At 43.3% G+C, this 17,548-nt stretch overlaps 1 protein-coding gene across 2 annotated transcripts in view; it reads right to left on the bottom strand.

Annotated features, from left to right (window-relative positions):
• Window positions 1-227: 227 nt before the first annotated feature.
• LOC118385847 (titin) overlaps window positions 228-17,548 on the bottom strand; it is a 181,846-nt gene continuing 164,525 nt past the window's right edge. For both annotated transcript variants that reach the window (XM_052522661.1, XM_052522662.1), the window contains 20 exons: window positions 17,233-17,544; window positions 16,835-17,125; window positions 16,438-16,737; window positions 16,021-16,326; window positions 15,365-15,667; window positions 14,903-15,184; window positions 14,167-14,760; window positions 13,761-14,051; window positions 13,342-13,641; window positions 12,416-12,718; window positions 11,910-12,212; window positions 11,211-11,795; window positions 10,784-11,089; window positions 10,365-10,664; window positions 9,658-10,233; window positions 9,267-9,572; window positions 8,561-9,157; window positions 2,590-8,376; window positions 2,083-2,478; window positions 228-1,576 (listed from right to left, as the gene is read on the bottom strand). In XM_052522661.1, the coding sequence (XP_052378621.1) occupies window positions 1,275-1,576; window positions 2,083-2,478; window positions 2,590-8,376; window positions 8,561-9,157; window positions 9,267-9,572; window positions 9,658-10,233; window positions 10,365-10,664; window positions 10,784-11,089; window positions 11,211-11,795; window positions 11,910-12,212; window positions 12,416-12,718; window positions 13,342-13,641; window positions 13,761-14,051; window positions 14,167-14,760; window positions 14,903-15,184; window positions 15,365-15,667; window positions 16,021-16,326; window positions 16,438-16,737; window positions 16,835-17,125; window positions 17,233-17,544 (12,740 nt within the window). In that variant the 3' untranslated portion in view covers window positions 228-1,274. The remainder of the gene's footprint in view (window positions 1,577-2,082; window positions 2,479-2,589; window positions 8,377-8,560; window positions 9,158-9,266; window positions 9,573-9,657; window positions 10,234-10,364; window positions 10,665-10,783; window positions 11,090-11,210; window positions 11,796-11,909; window positions 12,213-12,415; window positions 12,719-13,341; window positions 13,642-13,760; window positions 14,052-14,166; window positions 14,761-14,902; window positions 15,185-15,364; window positions 15,668-16,020; window positions 16,327-16,437; window positions 16,738-16,834; window positions 17,126-17,232; window positions 17,545-17,548) is intronic.

Genomic DNA, 17,548 nt, shown 5'->3' with positions numbered 1-17,548 from the left:
TTTAGTTTTTGCCATGGAAAGAGGTCTTCCTCATGAACTTATTTCAATTGACTGATTTCCTTATATGAACTTTACCTCGATAAAATATTTGAAATTGTTGTACGTTGCATTTATATTTTTGTTCAGTGTATATATACATACATACAGTACATAGTGTACATACATACATACACATACATACATTCATACATGCTTGCATACCAATAAAGAACACAAATCATAAAACATTTTAGTGCTGATATCATGCTTTATTAAATCAAGGGGAGGTTGCATTTCATTCTACAATTCTAATTTAAATCAAATGAAAGTGCAGGGCAGAACAGTTAATACATTTGGTTTTCTTTTAATTTTAACACAGCAGGTGTTGTCGCTGTGGTACACTTGCTTGATGTTTGCCCTAACACCTGACAAGGTGAAATTCTAAAGCTAACACACAAAAGTAACGCACTCAAGCAAACCTCCAAGAGATGGCTCTGATTCTGCAAAAAAAGTGCCTGATGGACTTTCAATTTTTAATGGCCAGGTTGATGTTGTTCAGAAAATCAATCAAGCAGTCATTTGCCAGAAACAGAGCACCCAAAAAAACATTTCAGCTCAAGTGCAGGCCGCTCGCACCTTGAGCATATCATTAAAATGGTGGTTATGACATAGTCAGTCTGAACACAAGGCCTAGTTGTGCTACTTACATGAGGGTTTATGCAAACAGCACTCAGGGTCTTATGATCATGTTACAATTCATAGGAGTATGATAATAGCACTGCAGGTAATAACATACAGTGTCTAAAATCTCGTCTCTCTGATTTAGTATAAACTTCAACAGGGAACCTCTCTACCTGTTGAGGAAATCTTAAGACTTCAACTTTTTGTTGAGGCACGGAGTTTAGTTTCAGGTTTTTCAGGGTATTCGTTTCATGTGAAACTTTCTCCTGTTAAACATTTAGTTCCTTTTGTTTCAGTTAATATTGTCATAAATAACAATTCATACATTTTCCATAACCGTTAAATTCGGCTATATACATTATGTACATGTCACAGAAAAATGGATCAAAAATCCTAAGTCATAATTATCCAATATGGCACATTTTATAACAACTTTAGACTTTAGTCTAGTTTGGCATAAATTAATGTCATGTTTGGTATAAAAATAGTTCATATTTACAATAACAGAAATCCAGGTCTTTATCAAGTAAGATTATTTTTTGTTAAATGAATAAATAAAAAGCATTGAAGTTGGGAAAGGGGAGGATAGAAATATTTGGACTGTTTTTTAAATTTTATGATCGAATGCTTACAGTTACTGTTGCAGTGTCAGATCCAAAGTCATTGTACAGTTTGAGGGTGTACACTCCAGCATCCTCCTCTTTCACACTGGTGATGATGAGTGTAGTGAGGTCCTCTGAGGTCTCGATATGGAACCTACCGCCATGCTTCTCACCAGGTAGGGTTTTTCCACTGCGGGACCATTCGATGTTAGGTGTGGGCTCTCCGGAGAAAGCACAGGATACGGTGAGAACCTTCCCAAGTTCAATGGTTATATCCTCTGGGAGAGCTTCAATTCTTGGTGCACCTGTTGCACCTTTTAGAGAAAACAAAAAAATACTTAGACAACTACACCACTACAAATATGGCTAACATTTTACTTAAATGGGCAATCCGAAGTTGAAACAATTCAAATGTTCCCCTGTTTCGGTAAAAAGCTTAGGGATGGAGAAATTTAACCACTCTCAAATTAATAGACTATGGATGCAAGAATGACCATCCATGATATCAAAATTATATTTTTTACGATATTTTATAGTGATATAGTGTTTGCTTACACTTACATTGTTTAAAAACATTGGAGTAAAACAAGTTTTATATTTTGGATTCTGATGAGGTATGACATTTGAACTAAGCTCATGAGGCATTTATTAGTTATATTCTTCAAAAATCAATTGGTACATATCATTAATTTACAAGTCCAAAACTGTATGTAGCAGCTTTGCAGCATTACTTGTTTAAAGCCTGAAGGTATAATGCCCTATAATGTGGCTATAATGCATTGTAAGACTTGTATGCCATACGCATGTATGAGATACTCACCTAGCATACCCTGTGCAATGGATCTCATGGAGGACCCCTCCAGGTGAGAGTGACTCATAATTTCGGTCATACTGCTGGAGCTCATGGTATGGGAAGATGTCATGGAAGACATGCTAGATAGAGACATGGTTTCCATCTGCATTTCAGCAGCCATGGCAGCCATGCTAGACATACTGGAGCTGCTGAAAGAGGTCTCCTGGTGCATAGAAGAAGAAGCCATGTGGGCTGATTGGGAAGAGAAGCTTTCCTGCATTCTACTAAGAGCAGCACTCTCCCCCATCATCATCATCTGAGCTCCTCCGTGGATTTCTTTCTTAACGACCTGTTCTGAACTTGTATGGGAAGCCATAGCCATAGATGCCTCTTTTTGACTCATTGTTACTTGTTTGGTTTTCACTGAAATAGACGAAAAGAGACAAGGAACCACTTGAAACATGCATGTACAAACGTGTATAGAATTGGTACAGAATTGAGTTTAATCAAAATATTTTTTATGGCAGAACTTACCTTTCATGGCCATGTGTTGCTGCACATAAGCTGTGACTTTAGTGTAGATGGATTGGAACACTTGGCCGACAAATGAGAATGAAGATTTAGCAGAGACTCCTCCTTCTGAGATAAGCTCACAAGAGTATTCTCCCTGGTCCTTCTCAGAGAGGTCATTGATAATGAGGGAACAATGCCCATCCACAGACATGTGGAACTCATAGTGACTGCTCTGTGTCAGTTTCACTCCATTCCTGTACCACACAACTTCTCTCACGCTGCTTTCAGATACACAGGACATTCTCACTTTGTCTTTTGAGTTTTCGGCTGTGAGTTGTTGGACAATCTTTGGAGCTTTAGGAGTTGGGGATTTCACAGTTAGTGGAGATTTGATTCTCTTAGGTGAAGTGATTGGTTCAGGAGACTTGACTTGGGGAGGTGACTTCACTCCTTTTGGTTCAGGAGACTTGACTTGGGGAGGTGACTTCACTCCTTTTGGTTCAGGAGACTTGACTTGGGGAGGTGACCTCACTCCTTTTGGTTCAGGAGACTTGACTTGGGGAGGTGATCTCACTCCTTTTGGTTCTGGAGACTTGGCTGGGGGAGGGGACTTCACCCTTGGAGGTGAGACAACTGGTTCAGGAGACTTGACTCTGGGAGGTGATTTTACTCCCTTTGGCGACATGATTGGCTCAGGAGACTTGACTTGGGGAGGGGACTTCACCCTTGGAGGCGATACAACTGGTTCAGGAGACTTGATCCTGGGAGGTGATTTCACTCCCTTTGGTGACATGACTGGCTCAGGAGACTTGACTGGGGGAGGGGACTTCACCCTTGGAGGCGAAGTAATTGGTTCAGGAGACTTGATTGATGGGGTTGGCGACTTCCCACTAGCGGGTGACATGATTGGTTCAGGAGACTTGATTGATGAGGTAGGGGTTGGGGGAACACTGGGAGGTGAAGCTACTCGTTCAGGAGACTTGAATCCAGGCTCTGGTGTCTTCACTGAGACAACAAACTCCTCTTCAACAATTGCTCTAAAAATGGTCAGGCTAAACCGAGTCTCTTGTCTCCCCTCAGCATTCTCAACCACCAGTGTGTAGCTTCCTTCATCAGAAGACTGGACAGAGGAAATTTCAAAGGTAGACTTGTACTGCGTGGTTGACACCATACGATGATGAGAGGATACAATGACTTGTCCTTCATGCATCCATGTAACAGTTGGTGCTGGTTCGCCATCAATGTCGCAAGTGAATCGAGCAGTCTCTCCCTCATTAACTGTTACAGACTGTGGTTTAGTTATTATTCTGGCTGCCAGAGTCGACTTGACTTTATGAACAGTCACTTGCTCAACTTCTGACTCCTCCATAGCCCTAATTTTTGTTTCAGATGAAGCATATGTGTCTGATGATGCGTATCTTTCAGACGATGCATGTCTTTCACCCGACAAGTATCTTTCAGTCAATTCAAACTTTCCAGAAGATGCTGATGATAAGGATGCTGCAGATGTTAAATATTCAGTTGATGCATACTTAGCGGATGCAGCATATTTTTCAGATGCAGATACAAATCGTTCAGATGTATCATATCTTTCATATGTTTCACGTATTTCAGTTAACTTTGATTTACTTTCCTTCACCTCCATGTGTGTTGCTGAGGAGGAAGCAGCCTTGAAGGATGATATGTGGTAATGGTCTGTCTTTGTGATATCAGGAACAAATGGTTGTGGAGCCTCCTCATCTTTACGACGTGATGTATATGTGGAGAATTCATCTTCAGAAACATCAAGGATACCATAGTCGGACGCTTCTCCCTTTGAGTTTGAACAAACAACACGATACGTGCCACTGTCCTCTGCCTGACAATCACAGATCTGTATAGACAGCACTCCACTCATGTTTGTGAAGCGGAACTTCTCACTTTGTTGAATCAGTTGTCCATTGTGGAACCACTGGATCTCAGCCTCAGGCTTTGCTTGGACATTCAGAGTGAACTTTGTATTCTGACCACATGGGACGCGATGAGAACGCATTCTCACGGTCACACGTGGGGCGTGGTCGAGGCTGAAGGGTGTTTGGGTCACTGTCTGGTACTTGCGCTCAGATTTCAGTGCAGCCTTTCTTGACTCGTATCTGGACATGATGTCGAATCTGGCTGACCTCTCAAATCTTGAGGATGAGTGGGAGGATCTCTCAGCTGAAGCTGGGGGGCTGGGGGAGTGTGGACGTGTCCTCTCAGGGGTGGGTGATCTCCTTTCCACAATCTCCTCTGGCCCTAGAGGACATGGGCGAGGAGCTCTTATCAGCTCAGAAACAGGGCGCATCAGCTCAATGTATGTAGGAGACAGTGATCTTCTCCTCCTCATGAACTGTGAAACTTCTGTTCTCTTGACCTTGTGCTCGGTTACTTGTGATACTCCTCTTCTTGCAACATGTTTCTTTGCTTCATGACGCAGAGCAGATAACTCGAACCGGACAGGGCTGCTTTGTGGGGAGGCAGAGAAGCCAAGTTCAAGCTCCTCGTCAAGTTGGAGCCTTTCCTCCTCAGCTTTCTTCATTGAGAGGTAATCGTCAATGGGCTGCAGAAGCTCTTCATCACTCATATCACCCAGGGAGCGTCTTCTTGATCTGAAGGATGCCTCTGATCCAGGAGAAGGTGACCGTCTTGCTGGTCTTACTGTTTCCAAGTCATCTTGTGTGAGCTTTGGAATACGCCATCTAGGCCTATACTGGTCAGTGATTCTAGGAAGGGGCATGACATAGAATTGCTCCCACCTGGAGAGACGAATGCGTTTCTGTCTCTTCTGTACAATCTTCTCCATCCGCTCAGGCATTTCGTACTGGTCTCTGAGTTTCTTGTACCACTTCATGTCAGACAAAGGTACAAAGTGTTTAATCAACAGGTCTTCATCCAGAGCACTTGCATCATGGACACGTGGCTCAGGAATTTTATATGGCATGCAAAGTTTCCTTTCCTCAATCTTTACGAATGGTTTTTCTTCTGTGATATCAAATTCACCCTCGCAGTGTTTGGTGCTCACTCCTGGCTTGTATATGTCTGCAGCGTGTTTCAAAGCCTCTTGAGCCACTAGGTTGAATCCAGTAACTTCAGTGGTGGAAAGGCTTTGTGCCATTTTCAGTGTCTTGTCAATTTGTTGTTGGACATACTTCTGTTGTTCCACCTCACTCTTATATTCTCTTCTTTTATATGTAATGCGGTCCACCTTCAGTGTGGCCTGGCAACACACTGATCCAACACAGTTTGTTGCGGTAACTTTGTAAAGACCTGAATCCTCAATAAGAGATTCTCTGACATGCAGAACGTGATAGTCTACATCCTCTTGGACAACTGCGATTTGTTGGTTGAATTCCAATGGCCTGCCATCCTTCTCCCACTTCAGGGTTGGTGCAGGTGTTCCAGAGACCCTCAAGTCAAAACGGACACTATGGCCCTCTACACACTCCACATTAGCCAACAGCCGTTTGAACATTGGTCTCATGGTGTCTTCACTAACAGGGTGAGGTGTCACTGTCAGACGTGCGGTGCAACTATCTTCACCAAACTTGTTGTGGGCCATAACAGTATATTCAGCATCGTCATCAAGTTCAAGATTGTGGATCATCAATTGATAAAGACCCTTGTCACTAATGAAAGTGTACTTCTTATCATCTCGTTTGATTTTTTGTCCAGCCTTCAACCATGTTACTGTTGGCTCTGGATGCACTGTTATGGTTACACCGAAACGAACATCTTCACCGATGTAAGCAGTGCGGTTGTACAGAGGCAGAGTGAACTCTGGTGGTCTTTGCATAAGTCTTTGCTTATCAAGCTTTCTCTTCTTTGTAAGTGAGCGTCCAATAAAGTGTTCACGATAGCATCTCACAGTTTCAACGAAGAGTTCTCCATAGGTGCTATCTTCACCATCCTGACTGACAACTTTGCATCTGTAGACACCATCATCAGATGTTTCAATTTCCTTGACGTAGATGCTAGCAACTCCATTGAAGTAGCTGATTTCATATTTGTGACTTGCTGTTAACTGGCGGGTGCCAAAGTACCAAATTGCTTTTGTGGTTTCGTCGTAGTTTTCAATGTTGCAAACAAATCTGACATGCCCACCTTCCTCTGAAGATCCATGCATGACTGGACCGGCTCTCAGACCTTCTACAGGGTACGCAATCTTGACTTTGCCAACTGCATAACCTCTGTAACTCCTGAATCCACCACCAAAAGCAACACGCGCTGCTGAGACGATTGTCTCTCTGTCTTTCTTCACCAATGTCTGGTAGTATCTTCTGTGTCTCAATGTTTTGATAGTCTTTGTGCTGAGGTGTTCCAGCTTCAACCTAAGCCAAGGATGTTCCAAAGCTTCATGAGCAGTCATACGTTTCTTCAGGTCTTTACACAGAAGTCTGTCACAGAAGTCCATACCTTCGATGCTGGTCTCTTTGAAGGCCTCACTGTCAAAGATGTATTCTGCATTTGAGATATTTTCAATCATTTTTGTGGTTGATTCTGCTGCAAAGGGGTTAAGTCCACTGAGGAGCACATAGGTTAGCACACCAACTGACCACATGTCAGTTGCAGTGCTGACAAGACCATGGCAGTGGACTTCTGGTGCACAGTACTCTGGTGCAGTGAAATTGATTCTGATATTTTCTCCAGGAGTCAGTAATCTAGCCTGACCCGTTTCAATAATTTTGATGTTTGTGCTCTTTCTTGTGGTGTAGACAATGTTGTCAGGTTTGATTTCAAAATGAGCATAGTTGAGTTTGTGCAAGAACTTCAGAGCTGAGCACACCTGTCTCAGGTATCTAACAATCTCCAGTTCTGAGAGCTCAAAGTTGCCTGTGCCAAGTCGTTCAAAGATGTCCACGCCTGAGATAAACTCGTAGATCAAGACCATTTCTTCCAAACTGTCAAAGGACTCGTGTAGGTACATGAAGTTTTTGTGTTTAGCAAGATTGAGTGTCTCAATTTCCCTAGCAACCAGCTCCTGATCAGTACCTTTAATCTTGATAAACTTGGCCATGAATGTCTTCTTGGACTTGTTTTCAACACAGCGATGAACAACGCCAAATGTTCCGGCACGTGCCAGCTCTTCAGATATTGTGTACTGGGCAGCCACCATCTTGATTTTTGATGAATGTGGAGCCTCTTCTTTGGTGATTTCTCTAGCTTCATCAACTTCTTCATCGTAGTTTCTGATAACAGATTTATCCTCTATTGTTGTAACAGGCTCAGTTGGTTCAGAATGATCGCTTAGACCAAACTGGTTCTCCGCAATGACACGGAACTGGTACTTTGTCTTGCCAAACAGAGCGATCATGGTGTATTTAGGCTCGTTGGTTTTACCAGCGCGGATCCACCTGTCACCCGATGTGGGGCACTTCTGGATAATGTAGTTGACGATAGGGCTTCCGCCATCTTTTTCAGGAGGACTCCAGGTTAGAGTGATGGAATCTCTAGTGATTTCACTGACTTTAATGCCCTTAGGAGGATCTGGTACATCTGCCACGGCAACTTCAATGGTCTGTTTGTCAGCTCCGAATCGGTTCTTGGCAGTGATTACATAGTAACCTGTATCCTTCTTCTGAACTCCTTTAGGAAAGACGAGTGAAGTAAATGATCTTGTGACAATCACTTGAGTGTGGGCAGATGATCCCATGATCTCTGGTCCCTTCTGCCATTGGATTTGAGGGTCGGGTTTGCCACTGATTGGAATCTTAATGGTAACCACTTCACCCTTGACAGCATGGACTGCCCCCATGCCTTGCAGTTCTAGAGGTAGGTGGATCTTGGCAGGAACTGGAGTAGACAGAAGATAAAGAATATAAATTATTTGAGTATATCAATTCTTAACAAATGCAAATAAAATGCAAACTGACCTACATTTGTTCTGAAATGTAAGGGATTTCAAACTTTTTAAAATAAAAATATGTATGTTTAACACAACATTTCCTCTTTTCAAAAGCCTATCAATTTTCTTTACCTTCAACAGTCAGATTCACTGTTGTAGAGATAGATCCTCCTTGGTTTGTTGCCCTGACTTGATAGACACCTGTGTCACTGTCCTCAGCATTAGCAATAATAAGTTGGTAATAGCCTCCCTTGAATTCTTGCAATTTGATTTTGATTCCATCTGAAACAATTTCTTTGCCATTCTTGTACCATTTCACGGCAGGGATGGGATGTCCAACAATTTTGGTGACAAATGTAGCATTGGACTTAAACTTCACAATCATGTCTGGTCTCATTTCTTCTCTGAAGACAGGAGGTTTCATTGTGAGACCTGATTTGGGAATGATGGCCTCTGACACCTCACTCCAACCACTCTCACCACCCATGTTTTCACATTTCACACGGAACTCATACTCAAAGCCCTCAAGAAGGCCTTTTACAGAGAAATGTGTCTCGTGGATTTCATTGGATGTACAAGCGATCCATTTGTTCTGTTTCTTCTGTCGTTTATCCAGGAAATAGTTCTTTATCTTTGCACCTCCATCGTCTTTTGGTGGTTTCCAGAACACAAGACAAGAATCCTTGGTCACTTCTGTGACAACAGGCTGCATGGGAATTCCAGGTTTTTCTGAGGAACAAACAATGAGATCGATCTTATAGAAGTGCCTTATTCTCTTAATCGTTACAGTAAACATGATCTATTTGCTATATGTATCACTGTCAGCAAGAATACTTACCGAATGGACTCTTGATAATGAGAACACTTGGAACCTCAAGTGCCTCACTGACTCCATATTGGTTCTGAGCAGAAACACGGAAGTAGTATCCAGCATTTTCAATCAGATTTGGAATCCTGCAAGTGTTTCCTGAGACTGACGATGACACAAGTTGCCACTGCTCGCCTTCCTTTGCTTCTCGTTTCTCCACAATGTAATTGGTGATCATTGATCCACCGTCATCCTTCGGTGGTTTCCAGCTGATGATCACTGCACTCTTCAACACAGCATCAACAACAATAGGCCCCTCGGGTTTGGTAGGTTTATCTGAAAACAAAGCAAAAGAATTGGTTCAGTTTATAAAATTACCAATGATATTATCGCAATAATAGTTGTGGAAACAAACTGTTACCTTGAATTTCAACCTTGAGTATGGATTCAACAGTTCCAAATTTGTTGGTCAATTGCACCTTGTATTTTCCAGCGTTTGTCTTGCGCTGTACATTCCTTATAACCAGATGAGTGTAACTCTCAGTGTTTTCAATGATCACATTTTCAGAAGCGTTGAGAGGCTTCTTTGCATAGAACCACATGATTTGAGGAATTGGACGGCCAATATAGACAACATGGAGACGAAGACTTGTTCCACACCCTGCAGTATATTTATCCTTCAATGGGAATCCAGGGTGGAAAGCAGGTGTAGCCTGCAAGCGCAGCTTGCCGCTGGACTCTGTTTCACCGGCTTCATTGACAGCTCTGCAAGTGTATATGCCCTCATCTTCCTGTTCATCTGTGGCCACTGTCAGTGAATGGTTGCGACCATCAGAACTCATCTTGTACTTGCGGCTCTGGATCAGCTCTTTGCCATATCTGTACCATCTGATTTCAGGAAGGGGACGTCCAATAATCTGGCATGTCAGAGTTCCTGATTCACCAAGCTTTGCAATGACATCTGCCATGTCTTCCTTGAGACTAGGAGCCTCTCCCACTGTTGAAATATAATCAGAGAATTAACATTATTTCAAGTGAAAAACAATGATGCATTGTATTGATGTTCATAATGTAAGGCACTTACAGTATCTTATGATAATTGACAAGTAAAATATTACACCAACGTACAGCTCAGTTTAGTCTTGATGCCCATGGCAGTCCTGCGAGGTCTACTCATTCCAGTTTCATTTTCTGCAAAGATTCTGAACTCGTACTCTGTAGCCTCCATCAGACCACCCATGGTGAACTGTCTGTCCTTGGAACGCTCCTTGTTGCATTTCTTCCAGGCACTTTCTCCTGCCTGTCTAAATTCAATCCAGTAACCCAGGATCTCTTTGCCACCATCACATTCTGGCCGCAGCCAGTGAATAGTGATAAAGTCTTTGGCAACGGAGATGATATCAATCTCACCTGGTTGACCGGGTTTGTCTATCCAAAGAGAGAGTTAACAATGAAATTGCAATCATTCATCTTTTAAAGTACTGTATTATTTATATTATTTCTATATATTATTCAATTTATAATATAAAGACCTATTATATACTTACCAAATGGATCTTTGCATATAACATTTTCAGATACTGGTCCAGGTTCACTCTGACCAATGTCGTTTTGTGCCACGACACGGAACAGGTATTCAGCATCAGGGATGAGTCCAGTGAGACTGTACATTGTAGTGGTGATGTGTGTCTTGTTGTGACGCACCCACTTCTCTGTGGACACCTCTCTCCTCTCAACGTAATATCCTGAAATGCGGGCGCCACCATCATCCTTTGGTCTGCCCCAAGAGAGAGAAACAGTGCTCTTTGTGACATCCATAACTTCTGGTGGGTTGATTGGAGGTTCTGGAGGAGCTGTTGTAAACAAACAAATATTTGCATAATTGTAAATAGAAGAAGTGAGGAATGATAATTAACACAATAACACATTCCACATTTGCAGAAAAATAATGATGAATATAAAAATAATACTTACACAGGGGTGTCTTCGGAGTGACACATTCATCTGATTTGAGAGATCTGCTCACACCAAATTGGTTTTCAGCAGTGATCTTGAAGTGGTATTCAACATTCTCCTTCAGTCCCTTGACCACCAGAGCTGTGTCCACCACTCTTGAGTCCACAGTGTACCATGCTACCTTTGATACCTCACGCCGTTCAACGATGTAACCCAGGATATCAGAGCCACCGTCTTGAGAGGGAGGTCTCCAGCTGACTCGTACGGAGCGAGCCTGGATATCATCAAACTCAAGGGGACCTTCCGGTGCGTCTGGACGTCCAATCACTTTAACATTGATGTAGACAGCCTTTCTGCCACATTTATTCTCTAGCACCAGGTCATATGTTCCGGTGTCGTCTCTGTGGGCTTCTTTAATCACAAGTTCAGTGATATCATCATTGGTGGCGATCATAGCTCGGTGAGACACATCTCGGCCTTCCTTTGTCCACTTGCAGATAGGGACTGGTTTACCCTTGATTGGCACAGACAGCCTGATGACTCCTCCTTGTCTGACCACATAGCCTTCCTCGTATTTGGGGTCCAGTTCGTAGTCAGGATAGTCTGAAATGAATCATACAAACATCATTAGATTAGTTCACATTTGACACAAGCTTCAAAAGCAAAATACAAAATACAGCTCTTCATGGCACTCTAAACACATATTTAATCTCTTACCGAGCATTTCTATAACCTTGACGATTCCTGGGATCTCGACTGGCTCTCCGGGTCCACCAGCGTTGCAAGCCATCACACGGAACTTGTACTCAGCTCCCTGAGGCATGTGTGTCAGAGTGTATTCACAGATTTTTATGGGTGTCGTGTTGCACATGGTCCATTCCACCTGGTCCACCTTCTGCATCTCAATCAGGTAACCAGTGACGACAGAACCACCCTCTTCCTCAGGAGGACTCCAAGCCAGAGACACAGAAGTTCTGGTGGTGTCTGTAACCATGGGGAACTGTGGTGTGCTAGGAGGCTCTGTTTAGATAAAGACAACAAATAGAATAGTTGTGGTTATGCATACATCTTTGAAAATGGGTGCTAAGTTCGAGCGGAATTGGACCCATAGATCATTGAGTTGAATGACACATTGCAAAATAGTAAAAAATAATAATGACTTAATTTACTGCCTATTCCAATTTTGGGCATGACAAACAAGGTAGAGGATTACAGATACATACCAATGGGATCCATGGCGATAGCTGCTTCAGATGCCATACTGGGTTTGCTTGAGCCTCTTGAGTTCAGGGCGATCACGCGGAACTCATACTCATTGCCTTCGCACAGACCAGATGATCTGTATCTGGTCATGGTGACTGGGTTCTTAACGATGCTCATCCACCTTTCAGATCTGACCTCTTTGCGCTCAATTATGTATCCAGACACCTGGGACCCTCCATCTTCTTCTGGTGACTGCCATGTGATGGTCATTCCTTCATGAGTCACATCCAGTACATCAGGTCTGTTTGGTGCACTGGGTACGGCTGTGGAGAGATTAGAGATTTCACATTAGATCAGTTACGCCCACCATCATCTCGTTTCTTTAACTTCATCAAAACTGGGCCTCCCGAGTGGCGTAGCTGTCTAAAGCACTGCATCGCAGTGCTAGAGGCATCACTACAGACCCGGGTTCAATCCACAGAGGCAGTGCAAAATTGTCCGGGTTAGGGGAAGGTTTGGCCGGCTGTGACACAGCTTGGGGTTGAACCAGGGTCTGTAGTGACTGCTATGCCCCTTGTGCTCTAGTGACTCCTTGTGGTGGGCCGGGCACATGCATGCTGATTTCGGTCGCCAGTTGTACAGTGTTTCCTCTGACACATTGGTGCGGCTGGCCTCCGGGTTAAACGAGCAATGTGGTCGTGTTTCGTAGGATGGGTTGTGTTTCGGAGGATGCATGGCTCTCGAACTTCGTCTCTCCCGAGTCCGTACGGGAGTTGCAGAGATGGGACAAGACTGTAACTACCAATTGGATATCACGAAAAAAGGGTAAAAACTAAGTCCACAAATTTGGGCACTTTTCGCATTGTTTTGGTGTTTAAATCATAGTGTATAATACATATTGTCAAAAGGTGGAATTTAATGTGTTTTATGATTTATGATGACTTACTCTTGAGACTCTTGCATTCAACAACTTCAGACTGCAAGAATCCTCCAATGCCGAAGCGGTTGGTTGCAGCCACACGGAACACGTACTCAGTTCCCTCAGACAATCTGGTGAACTTGAATGTGGGTCTTGTGACAGATTCAGACACTGGTAGCCATCCGGGGCGGTGAGCGTCACGCTGCTCAACAACATAGCCACTGACGTTGGCACCGCCATCCTTCTCTGGTGGCTCCCAGCTGACCGTTACCGATGTGGCATCAACAGCATCAACTGTGATTGGTCCAATGGGTATTCCAGGTTTATCTAGATAGAAATAAGCAGACGGTTAGTACTTTGAATTTTCCAATACATGACTGCAGTAACAAAAACATAAGAACGCACAAATACAAGTATGGAAGCTTTCCAAGAACACACACACTTACCAAGAATGATAACTTTGAGTATCTCTGTTGCAGTTCCTATGGAATTCTTCACTTGAAGAGTGTAGCTACCAGTGTCATCAATGCTTGTCTCACGCACAGTCAGTTTGGTGTATTTTCCATTAGACTCAATCTTAACCCGGTCAAGACTATCCTTCATCTTTGTACCATTGAAGGACCAGCTGCAAACTGGAGCAGGTTGGGCTTTTATAGGAATATTGATGTTGATTGGTTTACCGGCTGGCACATGGACAATCTTCTGTGGAATGCCGGTCAGATCAATATAAGGTGCCACTGTAAAAGGAAAGATGGTTTTTGAAAATTAGAACATCTCGAAGATGTATCAAACCCCATATTTTAAATAGATTAACTGCCATGTATATCAGATATTATTCAGAATATAACATACGTAGTTGTTCCTGAATGACCACAGGTCCTGTAATCTCCCTAGGCTCGCTGACTCCTCTGCTGTTTGTAGCTCTGATTCTGAAGAGATACGTCTCCTTCTCTGTCAGACCAGTGACGGTGTGCTGGGACATGGACTGTTTAACAGTGGCCACTGCACTCCATCTGTCTGATCCAACGATGTTAGCTTCAATGACGTAGCCCGTCAGTCTGCTTCCACCATCGTGAAGAGGTCTTTCCCAGTTCAGGATTGCTGAGGTCTTGCCGATATCCACAATGTGCAGATCCTGAGGAAGGCTGGGAACTTCACAGATCAACACTGATTCAGGGATTTCACATGGTTCTCCAACACCATATATGTTCTCTGGTAACACTCTGAAGAAGTAGTGTACTGATTCCTCCAGGCCAGAGATTCTAAACAAGGTCTTCCTGCATTCTGTTGTAACGGTCTTGTAGGATTTCATTGAAGCTTCACGTTTCTCAATGATGTAGTTGTTCACAGGGGCTCCACCATCAATACTTGGTACATCCCATGTAATGACGACAGACTCCTTTGTGTAGTCTTTGACTCTAACTGAACCGGGTGGTCCAGGAGTGTCTGGAAAATACAGAAAGGTTTAACTGACTGTTCACAGCACAGAGATCATATAATTCACTATTCTTTAAATAATTATATGGTTTACAGATAGTTCTTAATCATTTAACCATCTTAAGTATGACAACGTAACCGCATAACATACCATAAACTTTGACGAGAATGGTTGCTGATTTCTTGCCAGATGGATTTTCAGCCTCAATGGTGTATTTGCCAGAATCGTAACGATGGACCTTCTCAACAATCAGTTGAGTGTAACTGTCAGTTGTATCAATGAACCCACGGCTCTGCAGGTCAATGCCAGGTTTCCTCCAGGTCAATACTGGTGCAGGTCTTCCAGTCACATTGACAAACAGCCTCAGAGTGTTACCAGCTCTCAGACACACAGTCTTCTTCAGATCATCAGGAAGATCAAGATCAGGGATTGCTGTTGGGACCAAAATGACAGCATGTTAACAACATATGTATAAAAACTGTAAAAGTGTAAAGGAGTGGCTGGGCTTCAATGTAGACATTGGTATAAATGGCAGTTGTACCAAGTTACCATTTACATTACTAATGCTGCCATTGTGAAGTATTGACAGTAAAAGCATAAAAACAAACTTACAAAGTTTCTCAACCGGATCAATTTCCACACTTGGTTCGCTGAATTCCCCAGTGCCATTACTATTGACTCCTGCGACGCGGAAGCTGTACTTCTTGTTGCTTTGAAGTCCAGCGGCAACAAACGAATTGGTCTTCAGAGTCTTCTGAGTGGCCCTGTACCACTGCTCGGTTCCTTCCTCAAGCACCTCCACCACGTAGCCAACAACATCAGCACCACCATCATACATTGGTCTGGTCCATTGCAAGCTAATGCTATGCTTGGTGGAATCTATCACACGTGGAATTGAAGGAGGGGCTGGAGTGTCTGGAATCGGTAAAGACAAAATACAGTATGGGTTATTCAACAGCAGTAGTTTTTCAGTGTTTCAAAAGTCAACCATAAGTCAACTTTTAGAAACAAAAATGGTAATATTATAAAGATGGATTATAAAACAATGACTGTTTGATCACTGAGCGGGAGGGTAGCCTAGTGGTTAGAGTGTTGGACTAGTAACCGAAAGGTAGCAAGTTCAAATCCCCAAGCTGACAAGGTACAAATCTGTTGTTCTGCCCCTGAACAGGCAGTTAACCCACTGTTCCTAGGCTGCCATTGAAAATAAGAACTTGTTCTTAAACTGACTTGCCTAGTAGAATAAAGATTTTTTTTTTTAAACTTACATGTTGGCTCTCTACAGTAGGCATACTGAGAGGCTTCACTGGGCTGGCTGTTTCCAGCTGTGTTCACGGCTGTAACACGGAACTGGTAATCACTGCCTTCCAGCAGACCAGAGATCTTCAGGCGGATGTCGTAGATGGTAAAGGTCTTATTGACCCTGGTCCATCTGGAGCTGCTCTTTTCACGTTTGTCCACCAGGTAATTCTTGATCTCACTTCCACCATCACTCTCAGGTTTCATCCATTCAATGATGACGTGCTCTTTTCCTACAGCCGTGACCTCTGGTGCTCCAGGTTGTGATGGGATAGCTGCAATGATGTAGGGGGAAAAAAATCATGTTTAATAAGGGTTTGCCTTAGAATCAGACTAAAATTGTTTTGAATCTACTAAAATGAGATGGCCACTGGATGCACACTTACTGTATGCGTTTCTGGCGATGACAGGCTCGGACTCCAAGGGCACACCAGGTCCGAACTTGTTGACTCCTCTGACACGGAAGACGTACTCGTTGTTCTTGATCAGTTTGGAGCTGACACAAGACAGAGTCTTGCACTCAGTCTCCATGATCACCCAGTTGAGTCTGCTGGTCTCACGCCTATCAACAATGTAATGAGTGACCAGATCTCCACCGTCCTCCAGAGGGATCTTCCAAGACACAGTGCACTTCTCCTCTGTCACCCTGGTGATTGTGATCTTGTCCTCAGGAGGCCCTGGTGTATCTGGAAATACAGATTGAAACATACAAATGTGTTATTATGGTAATAGTCAGTGTAAGAAGACATTTTGTTGAGCTCCAATTTGTTTCCATGTTCTTACCGAGTACTTTAACATTGACAGCCACTGTCTTGGTTCCACTGGCGTTCTTCGCGGTCAGAACATATCTTCCAGTGTCATTTCTGTTGCATGACTTGATGATGGCCATGGCTCTTGAACTGGTGTATGTCAGGGAGTATTTCTCTCCCAGCTCCAGGACCTTGTCACCCTTGGCCCACCATACTATGGGTTCGGGTTTACCACCAACTACACCATCAAGGACCAGGTCTGACCCAGCCCGGACAGTGACGTGCTCTCCAACAAGAGAGCTGTCAAGTTCAGCTTTGGGAGGAGCTACAGACAAAAATAAAATATAAATCATAAAAAAGAAATGTGGTGAAATGTACATTTATCTACGAGTAAACGTAACAGTCACTTAACAGTATCTAACAGTAACTTACTGTATTCATCCTTGCAGGTGATCGGTCCTGTTGTTTCAGATGGTGCACTGTGAACTCCGGCTCCATTTCTGGCAATGACACGGAATTCAAAGATTTCTCCTTCACCCAGTCCTCTGACTGTGAAGTGAGTCTCTGTGATGGTGGTGTAGTTACACTTCAACCAGTGGGCATCATCCCACTCATCATCACTCCATGGCTTGCGCTCCACGACGTATCCGACAATCTTGCTGCCACCATCATTGAATGGTATACCCCATGCAATAGTAACTGAGGACCTTGTGACATCAGTCACCTCTGGTTTACCAGGAGGATCTAC

The sequence above is a fragment of the Oncorhynchus keta genome, chromosome 7 (assembly GCF_023373465.1).
Source record: "Oncorhynchus keta strain PuntledgeMale-10-30-2019 chromosome 7, Oket_V2, whole genome shotgun sequence".
In the NCBI taxonomy this organism is placed as follows: domain Eukaryota; kingdom Metazoa; phylum Chordata; class Actinopteri; order Salmoniformes; family Salmonidae; genus Oncorhynchus; species Oncorhynchus keta.
This window is presented reverse-complemented; position numbering and strand designations above follow the sequence as displayed.